Below are 19,755 nucleotides of genomic sequence, written 5' to 3' on the forward strand. Positions count from 1 at the left end.
CCCACGACTCCCAATCTCGACAAATTCTCTCATAAGGTGTTGATTATATATATATATATATATATATAAACCAACGTGTTAAGACAAGAGGTGCACCGGCGAAAATTGCCCCTCAATCCGCTTGGAATTAGAATTATTTTTTCAACTCTAGAACATAAAAGTCTCACATCAATCTGCCATGGACGATAGTGTCCAATATGATCATTGGAAGGTCGGCCATTTGGTTAGAGAGAGAAGGGAATGGGCACCCAATAATTATTGGCAGAAGTATTTCATTTTATTGTTAAAAAAAAGAGCTGAACTTTTACCCAACTCTTTGACTCTCTAGGGTATTATGTTGGGATCTCGAGTGAGATACCGCCTTTGTTAAGATTTATTTTGCATGTCGGTACACTCTTCTTTTGCAATATAATAGAGTTATAATAGAGTTGATATTTTAAGAATTCAAAATAATAACTAATCACCTACCAACTACCAACTGAAAGGTTGCACCAACCCTCTTGAAAACAAAAACAAGAACACCAAATAATTAATTGGCTGGATCTACAACGTTCATTTAATGAATCATCAGGTTAAGTAGCTTGTGAATGCTCAGAAGTATGTTTTTCTAAATCTCCAAAAGACTTGGAATAGCCAGTTATATCTGTGACTAATAGATAGAGATGAGCTGGTCTAAAGTTCGATTGTTGTGAGCGCTAAGTCCCAGCTTTACGCTGAAGGCCAATTGTCTCATTTCCTCGCACAACTAATAGAGTGAAATTCTTCAAGCAATTTTTGCTCGTCCTACAACTGCCATTGACTTGACATTTCACCCGCCCTACAAACACGACTAATGTTATACATTCACTGCACCTTGAAAGAATTCTCGTCAATCCCTTTTCATGCCACCAAACACCCTCTCGAATCAGTCAGGTATCACATCCATAGTTATTGAGAAATTAATGATCATGTGGACCAGCAAATTTGTGGAGTACATGCGAACCAGATGTCTGTCTCAATTCATGCAGCTCTTTCTTCTTCTGAGCTTGCAAATGTGATTTGTTCCTGAAGCCCAAGATTAATTTTTGCTTAGGATTTAGGAAGACCAAGAGTTTTTAAAAGCCAAAAGTGTGTACCACATAATTTGTGGACAAACTTTTGAACAATTAAAAGAGTAAGACAGTCCATCCCCATTTTCAAAGGATGCATTATCCCTTCAACCAAACACGGTCTACTTTTCACTTAGAAACGCATCCCCTTTCTTTCTTCACCCTAAACACGCCATGACATTTTGGGGTGATTATTGCAATTGCGCTGCATTAAGTTTCACCTGCAAACAAACGGTCCCTCATGGCCAGAAAGAGTTTAAATAACATTTTAAACAATGAATTCTCTTTCATTATATACAAGTTGGATTGATTTTTAAAGTTTGAAAGTTGTAAAATAATGAAAAGTGGTGTTGACCTGTCTAGTTCCAGGCAGCTGCCGACATGTACATCCTGCCTACGTTCAGTAATACTAGATTATAATATGCCGTTAAATTTGAAAACCACTATGATATATTCAAACTTATATATCCAAGTAAGTAACCAGACAAAGAGCAGTACTGCCGCTGAATAATAAATGCCTTCTTCCTAAAAAAAAATATAAAGTTATTGGATGTCAAAATGATTAATTATTTTTGGTCTAGAGAATTTCGATTCGACAAATGATTAGGATCTTAAATTGTTCGATTCAAGTCTGTTCTGTGATTGCCTGAGCCGACTGACTGAATATTATTAAGTTAGTAGGAGAAAAAAAAGTTTAATATTATATCAAACTTGAGTTCATTCAAACAACAATTATTAGACAGGAAACAATACCCATTTTTTTTATCCGGGATATGGGAAATATTGATAGCCTGCCACCATTTTTGTTGTTGAATTAGATTCAATTTGAAACTCGAGCCTCATTAATGTCGTTCTTCATAATTTTTTTTTATAACTACAAAATAATTGTTCTCAGTATTAAGTTTTATAAATTAGACCTCAACTACTCGACTGCCGTCTGTGTGGGAAGCACGACGGCTTCAAATGAATTGGCAACTATTCAAATAATATCTCGCACTGCAGGTGCCTCCAACTAAATTATAAGCCTATGCATTTTATACGACAAATGTTTTCCTTGACTTGTTGTCTCAGAATATTATAACTTAGATATAATATTCTGACTTGGCAAGAATTGGGTTTTTGAAGTTGTTATATTCCAAACTCTACGGGCGTCAAATTAAGGTGGTTGGTGCAGTGGGTAAGGCTTCGGCTGTTAACACCAGTTTTATATATAAACATAGATATAAATCAGCCGATCAACATTCATTGCCGAATAGATAAAATTAGTTAAAAAGTGACATAAATGGTACATTCAGTACAGAATCTAAATACAAAATACATCATTTGCGACAGTTTTCAGTATCACAAAATGAAAAAAAAAAACGAATAATGGATGATGATGATCGGCAGGTTTCAATTTTTCATAAACATCGATAAGAACAGTGATATCAGTGTCGGCCCCCATCGGTGCACATTCTTTTGTCAGCTGGTTTTGAAGATGAATTCAGGGATTCTCTGATGTTGATTGGCCGGTATTTGCGCAGATGTGAATGGCCACACGCATCGCTTCGCTTCGCTTCGTTCCATCATTTATTTTGCGTAAAAGGTTGAAGATGAACAAGAAAGGAAAGAGCTATCTGTCGGCCGAAGCTTTTTACCTGATTTCTCTTGTTTTCAATAGTTGAAAGTTGGCCGACGAGGGACAAGAATATTTTTAGGTCGCCGGAGAATGAGTGGCTCTTGACAGGAGATAGTTTTATTAATTTTATGTAAAAATTTAAAAATTCTCTTTAAAATTTGATTTTAAGCCTTGAACATGTTATTGGCTTAAATATTAAACGTAATTTCGGATCCTGAATCCCGCCGACTCCAATTTGGAAGAATCCATTCACCCAAATCCAAATCTGTTCTATTGACAAACCGTAATAAATGACATCAACGTCGAGATCGAGACGGTTGGTGGTGAAGGCAATGGATCGGGAGCGGAAGCTCAAGATCCGACCCGCCTCCCCCAACCCCTTTCTCCCTCGTCCTCGTGGCATAGCTAGTGCTTAGGAGATCGGGTCGGGTCCACTGTTGCTTTATATCGAGAAACTGTGTCGACTGACACGTCACAGGTGGGCTCCACCAGCAGGGGACCGGGCGCCACCGCTCGGCCCCTTTCCATGATTGCCCGCTCGCGGTGTTTATCTACCGGCAGTTTCCCGTTTCCCGCGATTCGACGTACCTGTTTCCCGGTCAACCCCACCTGCGAAAATTCTTGAGTCCCATCCGTAATCGTCGTTCCCTCTCCCTCTCTCTCCCTGTTCCTTTTTGTTTACTCCATTGAATTTCTTCTTCTGGACGTCACTCTACTCTCTCTCTCTCTCTCTGGTTCTTCTTCGCTACTTTGGACGAGTGCCTGAGCAGTGCATTTTCCCTTTTATTGTGCATGGCCCCATTGTTCTGGGACCAGAAAATGTCGGCATAACTCTTCCTCCCTCTCGGCTTCCCTCTCTCTCTGGGTATTCGTAGTGGTATTACTCTTGTCTCGGAAATGGGATCCCAATGGCTTGCCAGGACCTCTTCGTCTTCATCTGTTCGACCTCCTCTTCATGATTTCGTGATGCCAATCTGCATTTTCAGGCCTTCCCGCAGTCCCTTTAGGGGCTAGGGCTTGCCCTTTTCTTCTAGTTGGGTTAGGGTTTTTTCAGTGAGAGAGAGAGAGAGAGAGAGCAATGTCGGGGCCTCCTAAGATCAGGTCTATGAACATCACCGCGGAGTCGGATGTGCGTTCGGTTCTCGGGCCCGCCGGAAACAAGGCAAGATTGCCCGCCGCGCGGAAGCCCGCTTCAAAGCTAGTGAGGGAAGGGGAGAAACCAGAGGATTCCCTTCTTTCTGCTGATAAGCCTACGGCTGGTGAGGCCGTTGCCGCCGTAACGCCTCCGCCCGACGCGGCTACTACCACTCCCTCGCCTTCTTTTCCAGCCAAGAAGCAGCCGCAGCAGGCAACGGCTTCCTCAGGCCGAGCTAGTAACGTTCTGCGGAGGCATGAGTTCTTGCTGCATTCGAACCTCTCTCTGAATGCTTCTTGCTCTTCGGAAGCTTCTACTGATTCGGTGTGTAGTCGCGCCTCTACTGGGAGGATCATTAGCAGGGTAAGCACGGGCATTGCGAGTCGGAGGAAGCTGGGTAGCCGGCCAAAGACTGGTAGACCCCTAACCGATAGCGCAGAAACGTCGGGCTCTTCTTCCCCTCCTCCCTCTGTACCGTTCACGAAGAGGTGTGCATGGGTCACTGCAAACACTGGTCAGTAATATTGGGAACGGGTCCATGTTGTTGCTTGTGTGGGACATTTTCTTTGACAAGAATTTAACACTTCTGTTTTTTTCTCTCCCCCTTTTCTGACTACTTCTTGCTTGCTTCTTGGGGTTGAATTGTTTGGTTTTCTTATTAGTGTCTGGAAAATGCATGATCTTGGCTGTTTGTGAACTCCCCATCTTTCTTTTATACGTGATTTTATCTGGAAAGGATTCTGTGGTGTCATTAGACATTTCGTGAAAGCAAATCGGGCGGTTTTCCATCTGCCTAGGCCTCAGATTCGATCTGCTTTAGTGCACACGGTGCATTAAATGGACGGAAATTGCTGCAGAATTATGTCAGGCTCCTTTCCTTCTTTGTGTCCCCGTATAGTGTTAATCAAGGGGACATACTCGTTTCATACTTTAAAGCAAATTTGCCGTTAGTGACAAATTGGAATTTTGTAGTTCAAGGCTGGCCATCTTAATCAACGTGAATGAACCTTTTTTTGTATTACAGTGCCTATGGCACCATTGATATTGCCCATGCTGTGTTGTGTGGGATCAATATGATTCGATGCAGCCTATTATTTCCTTCCTATATTTTGGCTGATCCATGCGGTGGGGGAGGAGGGAGGTCGTCTTATGTGGATCATAGGCCTGTGTATCAAAAATGTCATCATTACTATGTTTACGGCAGACAAGTTCTTTGTTTTATTTTTGTGGTGAGGAACGGTTAGGGCACTCATGTTTCTCTTGGAGAACTTACAAGGAACTTAATCCAGCTTAAAGCAACTGCTTCAACTGTCGGCTGTGGATGCAGTGCCACGGAGGCTAATTTTTTGTTTTAGTATTTGAAGCTGAAACGACACAGTCACATTAGAACTGGTTGAGTTACCTTTGAGTGGCTGAACATTCGTCTGCTCTGTTTTCCTAGCGTGTTTGAAAATTGGTCTAATCCTTACTGTTCCATTCCATGCACTTTTTACATTGCTTGGACCATTCAGTTTCCTTTGAATTTATTGTTCATCTCAATGTGGTTCAGTGTTTCCTAAAAAGTGTCCTCCCTAATCACCACCATTGTAGCTGTTCTAACTTCCACAATTTCAGAGGAGCACTACCAGGATAAATATTATTATGCATTTTAAAGAGTTTTTGTGTTTGGAATTTTCTGCTTGTATACAGATAATTGCCTTTCAGAGTACATGCAGTGTGCTTGTAGGTATGCCAATGAGGCAAAAGATTAACCTATCTTTTACCATTCAAGCATTCAGAAACACTATGAATGCTGAACTTCCTTGCTAAATAACCATTAAGACTCCAGGACTCCAACGACTGAAGTATGACCTGTCACAGGTGTGTGCCAGCAACTAGACTGGAATGTCACAATAAGGTTAGAGAAATACTGCTAACACGAGTGGCTGTTACTTCAGGCAAAATCTTGGTTCTTCAGATGACTTGCTTAGGATTAGTCTTAATTAGACTTTAGTTCACGTGTAGTTTTGTTATTCAAATAATTTATTGAAATAGTTTAACTTTTGGATGGATCTTTGTTGAAGCTGAATGTTTCCTTGTAGTAGTATGGTAGTAATAGTGTAATACAATTGAAGTACATGCACGTGCTGCATTTTCCGTTATATCTTCATCCCCCTGGTTCTTTATTCATGTGATAATTGTTTCATTACATTTCTGCCTGTACTGACTAAAAAAAAATGATAATGGAAAAAAAGTTACAGGACAGTATCCGAGTTCAAGTTTGTGGCTTTTCCTTCCTCATTTCATCCTATAATGTTAACATTATTTTTTGTTTTTCTAAGGAATATATTTGTTTTTCTTGCATTTGAGTTTCAGATTCTTTTCCTTCTATTCTCCTTTCTCACGAGTCATGACTTTGTAAGACCCTGACAATTTATTTGTATAGTTCAGGAAGTCAATGAGAGCCACTCTGCAAGAGATTTCATGCTTCTCCATTTCACTGTTTTAGCTTTGATTCAACTGGTTCTGAAATGCAATTTCATCATTCAATAATCTAGAATTTCTGATCAGCTTGTCATAGAAAAGATAATTTTTATTGTTTGACAGTTGATGAGAACTCTCTTTTCTCAATTTTTTTTTATACTGTAATGTTTTGTACTATGTGACATGAATTCACTAGTTCAGGAGAGAGAAACTTTTCTTCCGATGATTTTTTGGCGTCTTCTTTTGTTGTCTATTTTTGCATATTTTGTTGCTATTTATTTGTTATGGGTCAATTTCAGATCCAAAGTATGTTGCCTTTCATGATGAAGAATGGGGAGTGCCAGTCCATGATGACAAGTATGTTTCTGTTCTTTTCTCTGGCCCCATCTGTGTAAAGTCATTGAGTAGCAAATGTAAATTATGGACATTTCTTGTCATTCGACAATGCAGGAAATTGTTCGAATTGCTGTGTCTCTCAGGTGCATTGGCTGAACTGACATGGCCATCTATCCTTAGTAAAAGGCACTTATTTCGGTAAGCATTCACTTCTCTGCAGAATGATAACTTACATAATTTGTTATAATCTGTTTCTGATGTATCTCTGGTCAGGGAAGTATTTGCTGATTTTGACCCTCCATTGGTTGCCAAACTGAACGAGAAAAGGATTTCCGCACCAGGGACTAGTGGCAGCTCCCTGCTATCAGAACTAAGGCTCCATTCCATCATTGAAAATGCAAGGCAGATAACCAAGGTAGCTGTCTGTTAGGCATGGGCACTATTGGGTGCTCGACTCCTTTTGTTTTCTTGTTTGAAGCTTTCACACTTATAGTAGTCATAAATAAGATCAGTATGTCTGGGTTGGGTAATTAGCTACATCTTGTAATCAAAACCCCACCCTACTCGAATTGAACGAGATATATACTCACACAAGAGGGATTAAACCCTAGTGTTGAAAATCAAATCCGATGTGATAAGCGGTGCTTCTGAGTTCTTGAGGGGAGTGAGTGAGAGGTGTTGGCGGTGGCTAACAGAGGTATCAGAGCATGGGGGAGAGGATCACTGCTCGAGAGGCCTTGGCGGCGATGGGACACCACTGAGCGCATGTAGATGCAGTGCTTGGAGGTATTGATGGAAGAATGCAAGTGATGGAGTCAATGCATAGATTAATATTATACTTGTTTTGCTGTGATAAGTTCTTCATCAAGGTAACCATCATTCCCTAGGTTCTGAACATACTGAAACTAATGACTTGAAGAAATGTTGGGCCATTGAGTCGGCTGGAAGGAGCTCCATGGAAGCCGACGAAGATGAAATTCTGGAAGTTCATGGGGGAAGATCCGTTAAGCTAGGTGTTTAGATCGGACCAATGCTTTTAGTGCCAAGGAATTACAAGTCAACAAAGGGTGAGTCATGCTGCCATCCATTTTGAAGGTCCAGCTATTTGTTGGTAACCATTGTTTGTTAGTACACTAGGGGAAATCCAAATGGTTAGACCCTTGTGGAGGCAATCACAACACGTTTTGGTCCCTTCGCTTATCTTGACTATATTGTTGAGCTCTTCAAGATTAAGCAGGTGGGTTCTATCATGGCATACCAAGAGTTGTTCGAGAGCCTAAATAACGTGGTGTAGGGGTGGACATTAGAAGCCCTAATTTGGGCTTTTGTTGGAGGATTATAGAAGAGTTGAGGATCAAAGGCACTTAGACCTCAAAGCTTGTCTAAATGCTTCGAGATGGCTAGGATAGTGGAAGAAAAACACAGTCTTCATTTCTCTGACAGAGAGTGGCAGGAGAACATAGGAAATGAGCGTGCATTGCCTAGAACAAAGACGAGTGAAGACCAATGTTGCACCCAGGCAAGTCGTTCGACACCTAATGCCAGAACATATTAAAGAGAAACACTGGTGGGCGTCTGCTTCCATTGCAACTGTCTATGGGCGTCAAATCATAATTGTCGATTTTTGCACATGTATCTCCTTGAGGAAGAGGATGAACCTCCTGATGAGTATAAGGAGCCATTTGGAACAGGCAGTTAGTAGTACCTAGAGGGGAGTCGCCACCTGAATTATCCCTGCACACCCTAGTGGGCTATGTGGTTTCACAATTGATGCGCGTAGAAGGGAAACTCGAGGGGCGAAAGGTGAGCATATTGGTGGGCATTGGATCCACCCATAAGTTTATTTGCGAATAATCTGCCAAGGTATTGGGATGCAATGTTGAGATGCAGCCAGTGTCCGATGTGGTTGCTGGGGATAGTAACACCCTCAAGTATAGAGGGAAGTGCAACCAAGAAATTTTCGAGAGATCCAGGGTCATAGATTTGTGGTGGAGATTTATGCACTAGCTATGGTAGGAGCCAATCTGGTTATTGGCCTCTAGTGGCTGAATGGGCTAGTGAAAGTGTTATGGGATTTTCATGGGGATGAGGTTCCGATTCCAAGGCAAGGGAGGTCAGCAGCTTACATTAGAAGCTGCCCCTAAGAAGTGTTGTGAGGAAGGATCAGCCTTGCATATACTTAAGAGCATTGTCACAAATATCGTTCTTGGTTTTTTAACGGCGAGATTTTTATTGGGTTTCTAACGGCCAAGTTGCTTTTTTTGTGTGAAAATCTTGGAAAAAAACTCGAAAAAATTTAAAAATAAAAAAATTAAGTATAAATGAAATAAATGAAAAACTACTAGGAAAACATAAATAGAACTATATAAAAGTGATAAAAGGAATGTTTTAGTGATAATAAAAATGATGAAAATAATTTAGTTTAAGTTTATATTTAAATCCATGATAATGCTAAAAATTTAAAAAAATGAAAAAATGGGAAAGAATTGCAAAAAAAAAATGAAAAAACGCAATAATTATGCGATACATTATTCCCTTGTTTTTTTTTCAAAATATCGCATTTTTTTCCTTTTTTTCGTTTTTCTTATTTTTGACGTTAATATTGCAATATTTTTGAAAATATCGCAATTTTTGTGACACTCCTTAAGAGGCCAATATTGTCATTTTTTATCCTGGAATGTCAAGAGGAGGAAGGCAATAAATTGTGGTCGAATCAGTTCGATCAGGAGACACTTGATGATCTGTTGGACTGATAGCAGAGTAGAAATTTTCAGGAAGGCCCATACCAATTTATTAGAGCAATACCAGAGTGTCTTCATAGCCCCTATAGCCCTCGATGCAGTGATCTCAAGATTGAATTACATCAGGGAACATAACCGATCAAGTCATGATCCTGTCATTAAAGTTAATTGTGTTACAAATGCCCAATTTTCAACTCACGATGCTTCAGATGTGGGTGTAGATGTTGTTCTAAGCCAAAAGCAAAACTGCACAATAGCCTTCTTCAGCAAGGGAATGGGGGTTGCATTCAGTAGTAAGTCTGTGTACAAACGAGAGCTCATGGCCATCATCTTAGCAGTCTCAAGGTGGAAGCACTATCTAACAGGACGTAGATTTGTTGTGTTAACGGTTCATCTTAGCCTCAGGGATTGTTTACAGCAGCAGTCACTTTCTCCATGGCTTCAAAAGTGGATCTTATTGATGGGGGTTGATTTTGAGGCACGGTTTTGCAAGGGCCAGGAAAATGCAGCAGCTGATGGGCTTTCAAGGTCAGTAGAGCAGCAAGAAGGAAACTTGTTAACAGTCAAAGGTGCAAGTGTAGTTGTGGGATCTGATTCAGCGAGCACATCAAGATGCAGTTTCTGTTTGGAAGATGAGAGACCAGCTGAATGTCAGTCCACTCAAGAGCCATGATTATGAATGTTGATACCCCTATCTGTACCACTGGGGAAGAATTTTTATTCCTCTGGATACCAATCTGCCTAATATACTGGTGAAATATTACCATAATTCCCGCTTAGCAGGTCACAAAGTTTTTGAAGGAACATACTGCAGACCGCATGCCATTTTTTACTGGCCAGGGATGATGAAAGCTGTAAGGGAGTTTGTTTGGGGCTGTGGTACTTGTTAGACAAAATGAAACGATGAAACCGTTCGTCTTCTGCAACTGCTCCCTGTTCCTGAGTTAGTCTAGGAGGATATTTCAATGGATTCTGTGGAATGGTTGTCCTTTTTATGAGGTAAACCTGTGAAATTGGTAGTCGTTGACCGCCTCTCCAATTATGCCCACTTTATTCCTCTATCCCATCTCTACACTGCTAATTAGCTAGGTCTTACAATAAAAACCCCAGCCACTCGAATTGCACATGAGATACATACTCCCATACGAGGGATTAAACCCTAATGATGAATGAAATCCCATTTGAATAGCTGGGCGGCTGAGTTCTTGAGAGGAGTGAGCGAGAGTGAGCAGTGAGAGGTGTTAGCGGTGGCTAACACTGTGGGTACTGATTTTCTTTTTCATTGCCTAGTGGTGGCTTAATATTTAGTCCGATGTTTCTTCTGATCATTGTTTGCCTTTTATGCTATTTATTCTTTTGAATTTTGCTGATTCTGTGTTGGTTGATTATTATGAAACATTTATGCTTTGGGGCATCTTTCTACTGGACCACAATTTCAAGTTTGTGCTTTTTAACTTTGTCCTGCATTTCAGATCAATTAATTTATGGGGATAATGTTGCTATTATTAACTAAAGATTCTTCTCCCTTTTCTTTGTATTTTTCCTTTGTGAAGGTTGTTTTAAAATGTTTTGGATGTTAGAAATGTTAAAAATCATTAATACGTTGCTTTAACTTGTAACAGTTTCATGAAGTGAAAAGTTGCTTACTTTTTTAAAATTCATAATTCGTTGCTTTAACTCGTAGCCATTTCATGAAGTGAAAAGTTGCATGCTTTTTTGACAAGCACTTCAAAAATTGTTGATGCAGCTTCTCACGTTGTATGAGGGCATCTGAATAACCAGATCTTCCCAGGCAACATCTGCGGGAGATAGGCCCCCAGGCCTTTTATTAACAAAAAAAAAAATTGTTAAAAGATAACAAAATGGTGCCTTAAGACCTGGATCAACTATTAAGCACATAAGAGGTTCCAGGCCTCTCCATTCACAAAACAAAGCCCTAGTATAGGTAAGTGCAAGGGGATACTGACCTGAATTGCAGGCTGCTTGAAATTGCGTGCTCTTTGAAAGGGATTGTACTTGACCTGATTGGAGGATCCATGAGAGTGTTCCCCATTTTGTGTGCACTCCAATTAGCCCGATCTTAAGTCAGGGTTTCTGACTTTCTGGTCTTTCGTGGAGCCACCTTGAATTATCGTTTTGTCAAATTTCAGTGTTTCGAACCATGGATTTGAGATTATCATTATCCCTAAAATCCTTGAATCTATGTTCAGAATGGACTTCACATTCATGGATTAGAGATTGGTGGATGAATGTAATTCATGCATCTTGCATACTCAAGCAACCTATACTTCTTGTTGAAAACCATGGATCCCAGGATCTCAAATAACCTTTGGCTCCATGTAAATTTGATTATGTGGAACAATTCATTGATGTTTTTGTGTTTTAAAAGTATGATCTTTTTGTGTAGATTGTGGAGGAATTTGGGTCGTTTGACAGTTACTGCTGGAGTTTTGTGAATCAGAAGCCAATTGTGAATAGGTTCCGTTACCCCCGGCAGGTGCCTGTGAAAACTTCCAAAGCCGAACTTATAAGCAAGGATATGGTGAAGAGGGGTTTCCGGAGTGTCGGACCAACAGTTGTATATACGTTCATGCAGGTGACTGGCATGACAAATGACCATCTCATTAGCTGCTACCGATTTGATGAGTGTCTTGCTGCAGAAGGAGCGACAGAGAGCAGGAAAACTGAGACTCCCGACGGTGAGAAGATGTTGGAGGTTGGGAAACTGGACCTGTCAAAGTCCATGGCAGAGTTGAGCATGAGCTCTTTGACAATGAAAACCGACTCATCTGATTTAGTTGGGGTCATGTTGGCTTGATGTATCAGATGAAGCCCGTTCTGCATGTAAATCTCTGTTCACCAAAGCGTTGTACCACTGTAAGCGCCTGCAGCTTTTGTCCAGTGTTTTGATGTTTGTATTTTCCTTCTGTATAAAAGATACAAATTTATGTGAATTCTGTTTCTGTGGGAAGTTCATGGCGAAAGAAATTTAGTTCCTTTTTCCGTGAATGCTTGCCTGTGCACTGATGCTGTGTCCAAACGTCGGCTGTATCGATATGCTCCATTTTTTTGCCCTTCAGTCCTCAAAATTTTTCTTCATAATCCTTTTCTCTGCCCATGAAAGATCCAGGTTTGTCGTGAGCAACAATTCATTATTTGGGCTTTTTGTTGGAGTTGATCTGCTTGTATTGCATATTATGTTCACTGCAAGAGCAACAGTATATATGCGGTCGTCAGAAGAATATGTAGTTCTGTGCAACGTCTCTGCCGACCGTTTCAAATTGGAGCTTGGTCTGCCATGGAACTGAGATCTATGGTTGGACGAAATAAGATGAAGTCAGCTGGTTGTGTGAACAAATATTAGTCGGCACAACATGCACACACGCCCTAGTTTGGTGGCACAGTAAGATGCAGTGAGTGTTTGACTCGACGTCCATTTCCAGCTAGAACCATTATTGTAAAAATTGTTTGCAAATCCAACTAGTGACGAATTGATTCAGTTAGTCGGTTGATATGGTTATAGTTGTGCCATGCGATACGAAAGTTTATCTTATGCTATTTCTAGATAAATGTTTATTTTACGAATTGCAAGTTTATCATATATTTAAATAAAGTATATCTTATACTATTTTTGACAAATCGGAAGCCCGGCCCGTTAGAATCTTGAGTTTTGGAGCATGAAATTGTCAAAGAAATTGCACTGGAGTGTGTGTTTTTCAGCTTCTTTCTTATAGAAGACACTTTTCCCTGAAAGATCTCTTTGCCAAGAAATGTGAAAGAAACTCGACTCTTATCTTAATAAAATTTTTACCAGATTTCTTTTATGGGTTTCCAAACATGGGAAAAGTGCACTCAGTCAGAATGACTTTTTCTAGTTGTTTCCCATGGCACAAAACCGTGAACTTAGCACTCCTAATCCCCGGGCTTACGACTGCTTTAGCTTCTGCGGTAACTGATGGCGTGCTTCCTCCCTTCTGGTTAGCCTGCAAATTAAACCAAGTTATCGTAAGACAAAGCATGCTTTTTTCAATTTCATTTAAGAGTTTCTCATTCTCATTGCCTTTAGCCACAAATAGGTTTTAAATGGTGAGGTTTCTGACGGAAAAAAAATTTTTGGTAGATTTTTAAACCGTTAATTTTTTGACAAGACAAGAAAAAGAAAGGTAGCCAAAATCTTAAAAATAAAATGCAGAAAATATGAAAAAACATGAAAAACGGGAAATACATAAATCAAACCCGTTTTTTGTTTTTGATGTTTTTCCAAAAAGTTTTTTTTTTTTTTACGTTTTATTCAGCTGACTAGTTTTTAACATTTTAAACGCATTTTTTTTAATAATATGCGTTTTCTATGCTTGGAATACACTTTTTGTGCTTGAACCTTCCCTCTATAGTTTGCAACCGCGGCCTTGTTTGGATCTTATGGAGGATTTATTTGTTCGTCTATTCATCATCGTGGCCCTTGTTGCTATTACAGATTCGTTATTCCCAGCAGGAGAACGCGACAACTATTTTGCTGGTGGGTGTTATATTCCAAGTACTTTTACATATCCTAAAGAGACATCTGACCAACCATTATTCTATAAGCTCTACAGCATTATAGACTTCTCTCGCGTTTTTCATGAAGTTTGTATTCCAGACCTTAGATTTCTTAGCCATGTGGAAAATGTAAGCAGATATGATATTTCTTTTCACATGGAGAATGCTCCTCTCTACGCATAGTTGTATCACATGAATGATTAGTGTGAACTGAGCTTTTTCTGTAACGTGACGCCTCAACCGACTAGTAATCAAAGCAACTGAACGTATAGTCTCAAAGTCGTTGTAACTTTTATATCTTTCATGCTACTTGAAGGCGGATGGAGATGTCTTGAAGAAGCTGAAGCTTTTTCTCCCTTTCCTTTGCCCTCGGGGTTCATGGATGCTTTGAGATTTTTTATGGAAAATAAGACAACTAGAATACAAAACATCCACTATTTGCAGGCTTCCAGCCTATAGGAGTAGTCGACTAGACTTTTACCAGTCTGCTAGACCAATCAGTTATGCTATGTCCCTCACGATATATTTATTTTAAAGATCTATGATGCCACCACCCCCTACACTTGATGACTTGAATGGTTCGAATTTGGATAATCGAAGTTTAATCAAAATTGGACTTGGCCAAATTTAGCACAGCCAAAAAAATCAAAATTGGAAAACCACATTCTTACCTTTCTGCACCCATAATCAACATCCTACTTTTATATTTGGCCATGAATGATACGGCCCTTCAATTAGAATATCATGCGTGTGCCTACAGGAATTGAACGGAAAAGTGGATAGAGAATGAGATAACTGGCAATACAAAGCAGAATTTTCTTGAAAAAAAAAAGGAACTAATCCAATGTTGGCTCTTCGCAGACACACCGGTGGAGGAAAGTATTCTATAACATTGAATAAGTAGATATTGGTTAAGAAACAACCAAGTAAAGCTCGAACTAAACATCATTCATGAATCCTTTGCTTTACTTCAAGTCACCAGCAGGAAATTTGAACTCCAATACGTGATTCCCAGTCAAGGTCAAGAACTTGAACACTACATTTTATGACAGGAAATTTGAACTCCAAATATGTGATTCCCAGTCAAGAACTTAAACATCTACATTTTATGAGAGAATAACGGGCTAATAGCCAGCTAGAGAGCTTAAACGAGCCGAGATATGATGAACGCTTGTTTTCCAGTCTGATTTTTACACTACAGCTTGAATTTGACATCCAACGTTCGAGATGCATGCTGAAATCCACAGTTTGATTTCAGATCATCTCGGATCTGAGATCCGTGGAGAATCAAACACAACACAACTTAGTGCTGATTGAACCAATATTCAAGCATGAGCATTGAAATGAAAGCTAACTTAAGACAAAATCTACATCTCGAACGCAATGATGCATTGATCCCCAACTTAAGGAGAGAAACAAAGGATCTTCTTACTTCAAGAAATCAAAGGAAAGGGGAAAGCGTGGCCGGTGTTCAAGATTATGCGAAGACAGTTCAAGAAGAAATTACATTTACATGATGCAGCTACTAAGCACAAATATGATGAGAAAAAGCACGAATGAAAAGAGAACAGCAACCCATGCACAAGAGGCTCCCCGGAGGCATCAGCGTCGGATCACAGGCTCTGCGTTGGAGATTTGGGTCTGGGGTCCTGAGCCGGCGGTTGACGGGCCACCGTCTGATACGAAGCCGGAGGAGAGGTCACAGCTGCCTGCGTCGCCGCCGCGTAATACATCTGCCGGCCTGCCGTCGGATCGTACGTGAGATGAGCAAAGGACGCAGCGTCCATCCCCGGCCGTATCGCGCCCTCGGGATACGGGCCCAGCTTAGCCCCACCGGGCCCCATCCTGTAGATTGGCGCGTCTCGGTACGGTTCAGCACCGAACCCGGCGGGAGGAGGCGGAGGGGCACTGGTCATCAACTTCGGCGCCACCGTGTAGAATCCCTGCCCGGGCGGGCCGGTCAGCGGCCGGACGGAACCGGCAGGATACATCGCGCCCGACGGCAGCAGGTAGACGCCTAGATCGGGTCCCATGCCTTGCCGATCGGGCGCTGGGGCGGCCCAGTAGGCTGCTGGTGTCGACGTCGGCGGAGGAAGGATCGTCATTGGCGGAGGTGGCGGCTGCTCTTGCGGTGGACCTGATTCGTACCGGTTCTTGTCGTGGATTTTCTGGTAGTAATCTCCGGCCATGGAGGTGGCCACACCCGCCGGCTCTCTCGCCGGGAAGGCCGACCCGGTTGGGAAACTGTGGCTTAGGGTTTCTTCCTGCTTCCTCTGGAAGTAAGCCGCTGCCGCCTGCTGTTCCTGGCTCGCTATCTGCATCCTCTGGAACTCCTGAATCTGCCTCTGAATCTCCGCCGAGTTAGAGTCAGAAACCACAGCGGCGGTTGCCGTCTCCAGCGAACGCCTGTCCGCCTTCGTCGCCAAGTCGTTCGGTGGCGGAGGAAAGTAGTCTCGTGGTTCAGGGTGGGGGAGACCTGACGCCGGAGAAGCGGAGGCGGAAGCGCGGACGTCTTCCCCTGATTTAGCCGCGGATATCTGATCCAGACCGAAAAGGAAATCCGGGTTCGCCTGAGGAGACTCCATTTCCGGTCGGTTCAGGGTCTGGACGGGGCCGGAGTTGAGGGCGTCGACGAACCACTGGTGCTCCGGCTTGCTCTCGGCAGCAGGCGGAGGCTGAAGCGCCTGCGCTGAGGAAGAGGAGGATGAGGAGCCGACCGGGAAGAGGAAGAGGCGGAGACGGGCGGGCTTGGAGGTGGTGCGGTGAAGGCGGTCGTACTCCACCATCATGTGCTCAAGATCCTCGTCGTTGGTGACAGAGATGAGGGCGTCGAGGTCCTCGCCGGGGAGCTGGTACTTGAAGGAGACGGGGGTCTCCCAGAGCGAGGAGAGCCGCTCCACCATGGCCGACAGCTTGATGTTGCGATCGACGGTCAGGATCTTGGTGTCGCCGCCGACGTAGCTGAGCTGGTTGTCGTGAGGCCGCGGGTGGATCTTCCCGCCGAAGCTGCACATAAACTTCACCTTGTAGCTCGCCGGCTCGTCCCACGACTGGTTCTCGCAGTCGACGATCTCCCGACACCTCGGCGACGAGTCCGACTCGGCGTAGGACGAACACGAATAGTTGTCCATCTCCCCGCTTATCCCACCTTTTGCTCCTTCCTTCCCCTTCCTGTCGAACAATCAGCCGTTAAAGTCAAAATAAGAACGCCCGAATGGACAGACCAACCTCGTCTCCTTCTTCTTTCTTCTTCTCAGGCCATGATTGAAGCTCCAGATTCCTTCATGGCCATGATGGTGGCGATGGCTTGCAGAGGACGGGAAGGGGGGCAAGCAACTGGGCGGATTTGCTTATGGGGAAGAAAGGAGAAAAGGTTTGTTCCTGGGGACGAGGGACCCACCTACGACTAACGGAGCCGGAGATGGTGAAGTGGGAGGAGATGGTGGCGTCTGGTGGGCCATGCTTGGGTGAGAACGACGAATTCTTTTTTCTAGAAGAAATCACGTAACGTGGAAGCAACTGATTCGTGGAGGCCCGGAGGAGGATGGGGCCTGCACTGTTCTTTGCGGCTGTTCGCCGACGGAGTGGTGATGTTGCTGTGGTCGTCTCTCTTCAACCTTCCTCTCATCGTCGTCACCTGCTGCGCTTCTTGGAGGAGCCGATCATTAAAACCGGGTGGTGATTTTCAGACGGTAATCTGCTGAACCTCTTTTGCTTTTCTATCTTCTTCTCTTTTATTTATTTGTTGAGAACATTTCGGACCACTTCCTTTTGGCTTGCTCCAAGTTTTCGTCATAGAAATACAGTTAACACCTTAGGAAAATTCAAGTTACAGAGTGGCAGTTCAATATCTTCAACAGTATTCTTCTCACTAGCTGCATTGCTCTTGTAATGGTCGAGCTCCTGACCTCTTTTATGTTGGGGTCATGATTATCACTCCTTTACTGGGTAGATCGAATTACAATTCCTTGAATTCTTTCTGATGAGATTCTTATTCCCTCATCAATGCTTGCACTGATCATATTGATCTGAGTGGGCAAGTTGGCACGGTTATCGGCTTAGCGCTCGGATTCATGCCACTGGTGCACGAGAGATGCTCTTGATTATGGAATTTTGCATATATATGCGAAAAGGACAGCGTAGTTAAGACAATTTGGAGCGTTTGGGTCACATGGGGACGGTTATTAGGGAGCAAGCACTGGTGTGAACAGCCTTTAGAGCAAGAATAAACAAAAATAGTATTTTAATGCATGAAATCAATGTATAAAAGAGAGAAAACTCATTGACAGAGAAAAAACGGGGGGAAATCAAGTGGTGCTGAGTTGAAGGCCCTCCTCTCTGGTTAAGTCTCAAATATGTTCGAGTTTCATGGTAGTTTGAACTCGCATGGATTCACGTCTTTAGAAATTGATCAATTCAATAAGCCTCCTAATTTTTGAGTCTTAAGTCATAAAAAAACTATAATAAATCATTGAGTCTTAAGTCATAAAAAAGCTATAATAAATCAAAACATTACATCTCAGGCAGATAAACTTTTGGACGTGAGTCGGGTGCGGTCAGCCGCACCTGACTGAATTCGTCCATTTTTGGACGCGCACCCCACTCGCATCAAACACGAGTCGGGTGTGGTCAAACCGCACCGGCCTTTTCCGTCAAAATTTTGGGTGTTTTGGGCATGATTTTTAACTTAGGGAATTGGTTTTTAACTCAAAAAATTTTGGGCGTCAACGTTAGGGCACGAATTGGCTTCTCTCCCTCTCACGCTCGGCTTCTCTCAAAGACCGACGGGCGATGAGTTCTCTCATTCTCTCCCTCTCGGCCTCTCTCTGTGAGACCGACGCTGTGCTGCAGAGTGCTCCCTCTCTACGACGCTTGGAGTTGGGGAACTCACTGCTCCGGTGCTCCACTGCTTCCTTTCTCTGCGACGCTTGGGAAGCTCTCTGCTCCCTCTCTCTGTGCTGCTCCCTCACCCAAAACTCGCTGCTCAGTGCTCCCTCTCTGTGCGCTGCTCCCTCTCTCTGCGACGCCGCTCCTTCTCTCTGCGCTACGTTCAGATTTGGGTAAACTCTCTCTCTCACTCTTTGATATGTATTGGTTTGCAATTTTTTTTGTTTTTGACTGTCTGTGCGCTGGCCCCAGAATGTTGTTGTTCTTTTTTACTGTCTGCACTATGTTTTTTTGTTTTTGACTGTCTGTGCGCTTCATAAACTTGCTTTGAGGTTACTATCACAACCTGTTACATCATCGTGTTGTGAAAGAAATTGGAGCATATATGATCATATACACAACATTAAAAGGAACAAGCTCACTAGTCAACGTGCAGAGGACTTGATTTATGTGCATTCCAATTTGCGTCTTCTTTCAAGAAAAGAAAATGAATACATGTATTTCTTTATTAGGTTGTCTTGTTTTGCTCAATTTGTTGTGTTGTATTAGTTTTTTTATATTTTTGTGGTACATATTTTTAATTGTTTAATTTTCGTCTTTAATAAATGCATATGTGGATCATCCCAATATTGGGATGTAAATCCAGATGAATTTGATTTTGATGGAGAACGCAACTTATATGTTGCTAACATGGATTTTTCTGATCCTTCATTCTGAGGCATTTGATGATGATGCAAGATATTGGTGGAAGTGGAAGTGGAAGTGGAACGTGACTCTGGTTTATGAATGATGATGTAATATCTAATATGTATTGATGTATGAATTATGATGGCGTTTGATGATGAAGAATATGTATTGATGACTGTAAGAACTGTGTTTTTTGTGAACTCAAAACTAGAGTACATTTGTTTTGTTGAATGTTGATAAAAATGTTATTTATTGCTTGTTGAA

The 19,755-nt window shown here is 42.2% G+C and overlaps 3 protein-coding genes across 4 annotated transcripts; 2 read left to right on the forward strand and 1 right to left on the reverse strand.

Annotated features, from left to right (window-relative positions):
• The first annotated feature begins 3,311 nt into the window (after positions 1-3,311).
• LOC116250585 (uncharacterized) lies at positions 3,312-12,384 on the forward strand. Its single transcript, XM_031624319.2, has 5 exons — positions 3,312-4,355; positions 6,604-6,661; positions 6,755-6,838; positions 6,914-7,055; positions 11,789-12,384. Exons 1-5 carry the CDS (start codon positions 3,785-3,787, stop codon positions 12,197-12,199), a joined length of 1,266 nt encoding a protein of 421 aa, XP_031480179.1. The 5' UTR covers positions 3,312-3,784; the 3' UTR covers positions 12,200-12,384.
• A 2,901-nt stretch (positions 12,385-15,285) lies between these two features.
• On the reverse strand, positions 15,286-17,252 carry LOC116250989 (uncharacterized). The gene is made up of 2 exons (XM_031625020.2): positions 17,146-17,252; positions 15,286-17,088 (listed from the first exon to the last, which is right to left on the reverse strand). Exon 2 carries the CDS (start codon positions 17,046-17,048, stop codon positions 15,531-15,533), a length of 1,518 nt encoding a protein of 505 aa, XP_031480880.1. The 5' UTR covers positions 17,049-17,088; positions 17,146-17,252; the 3' UTR covers positions 15,286-15,530.
• A 203-nt stretch (positions 17,253-17,455) lies between these two features.
• LOC126409931 (uncharacterized) lies at positions 17,456-19,755 on the forward strand. Of its 2 annotated transcripts, none has more exons than XR_007572881.1 (3): positions 17,456-17,609; positions 18,652-18,977; positions 19,451-19,755. XR_007572881.1 is itself a non-coding variant. In XM_050076937.1 (3 exons), exons 1-3 carry the CDS (start codon positions 17,508-17,510, stop codon positions 19,592-19,594), a joined length of 480 nt encoding a protein of 159 aa, XP_049932894.1. In that variant the 5' UTR covers positions 17,456-17,507; the 3' UTR covers positions 19,595-19,755. The 2 variants fall into 2 exon arrangements, 1 of the variants encoding a protein (XP_049932894.1); XM_050076937.1 differs by having other exon boundaries at positions 19,543-19,755.

Source organism: Nymphaea colorata, chromosome 3, assembly GCF_008831285.2.
Source record: "Nymphaea colorata isolate Beijing-Zhang1983 chromosome 3, ASM883128v2, whole genome shotgun sequence".
NCBI lineage: Eukaryota > Viridiplantae > Streptophyta > Magnoliopsida > Nymphaeales > Nymphaeaceae > Nymphaea > Nymphaea colorata.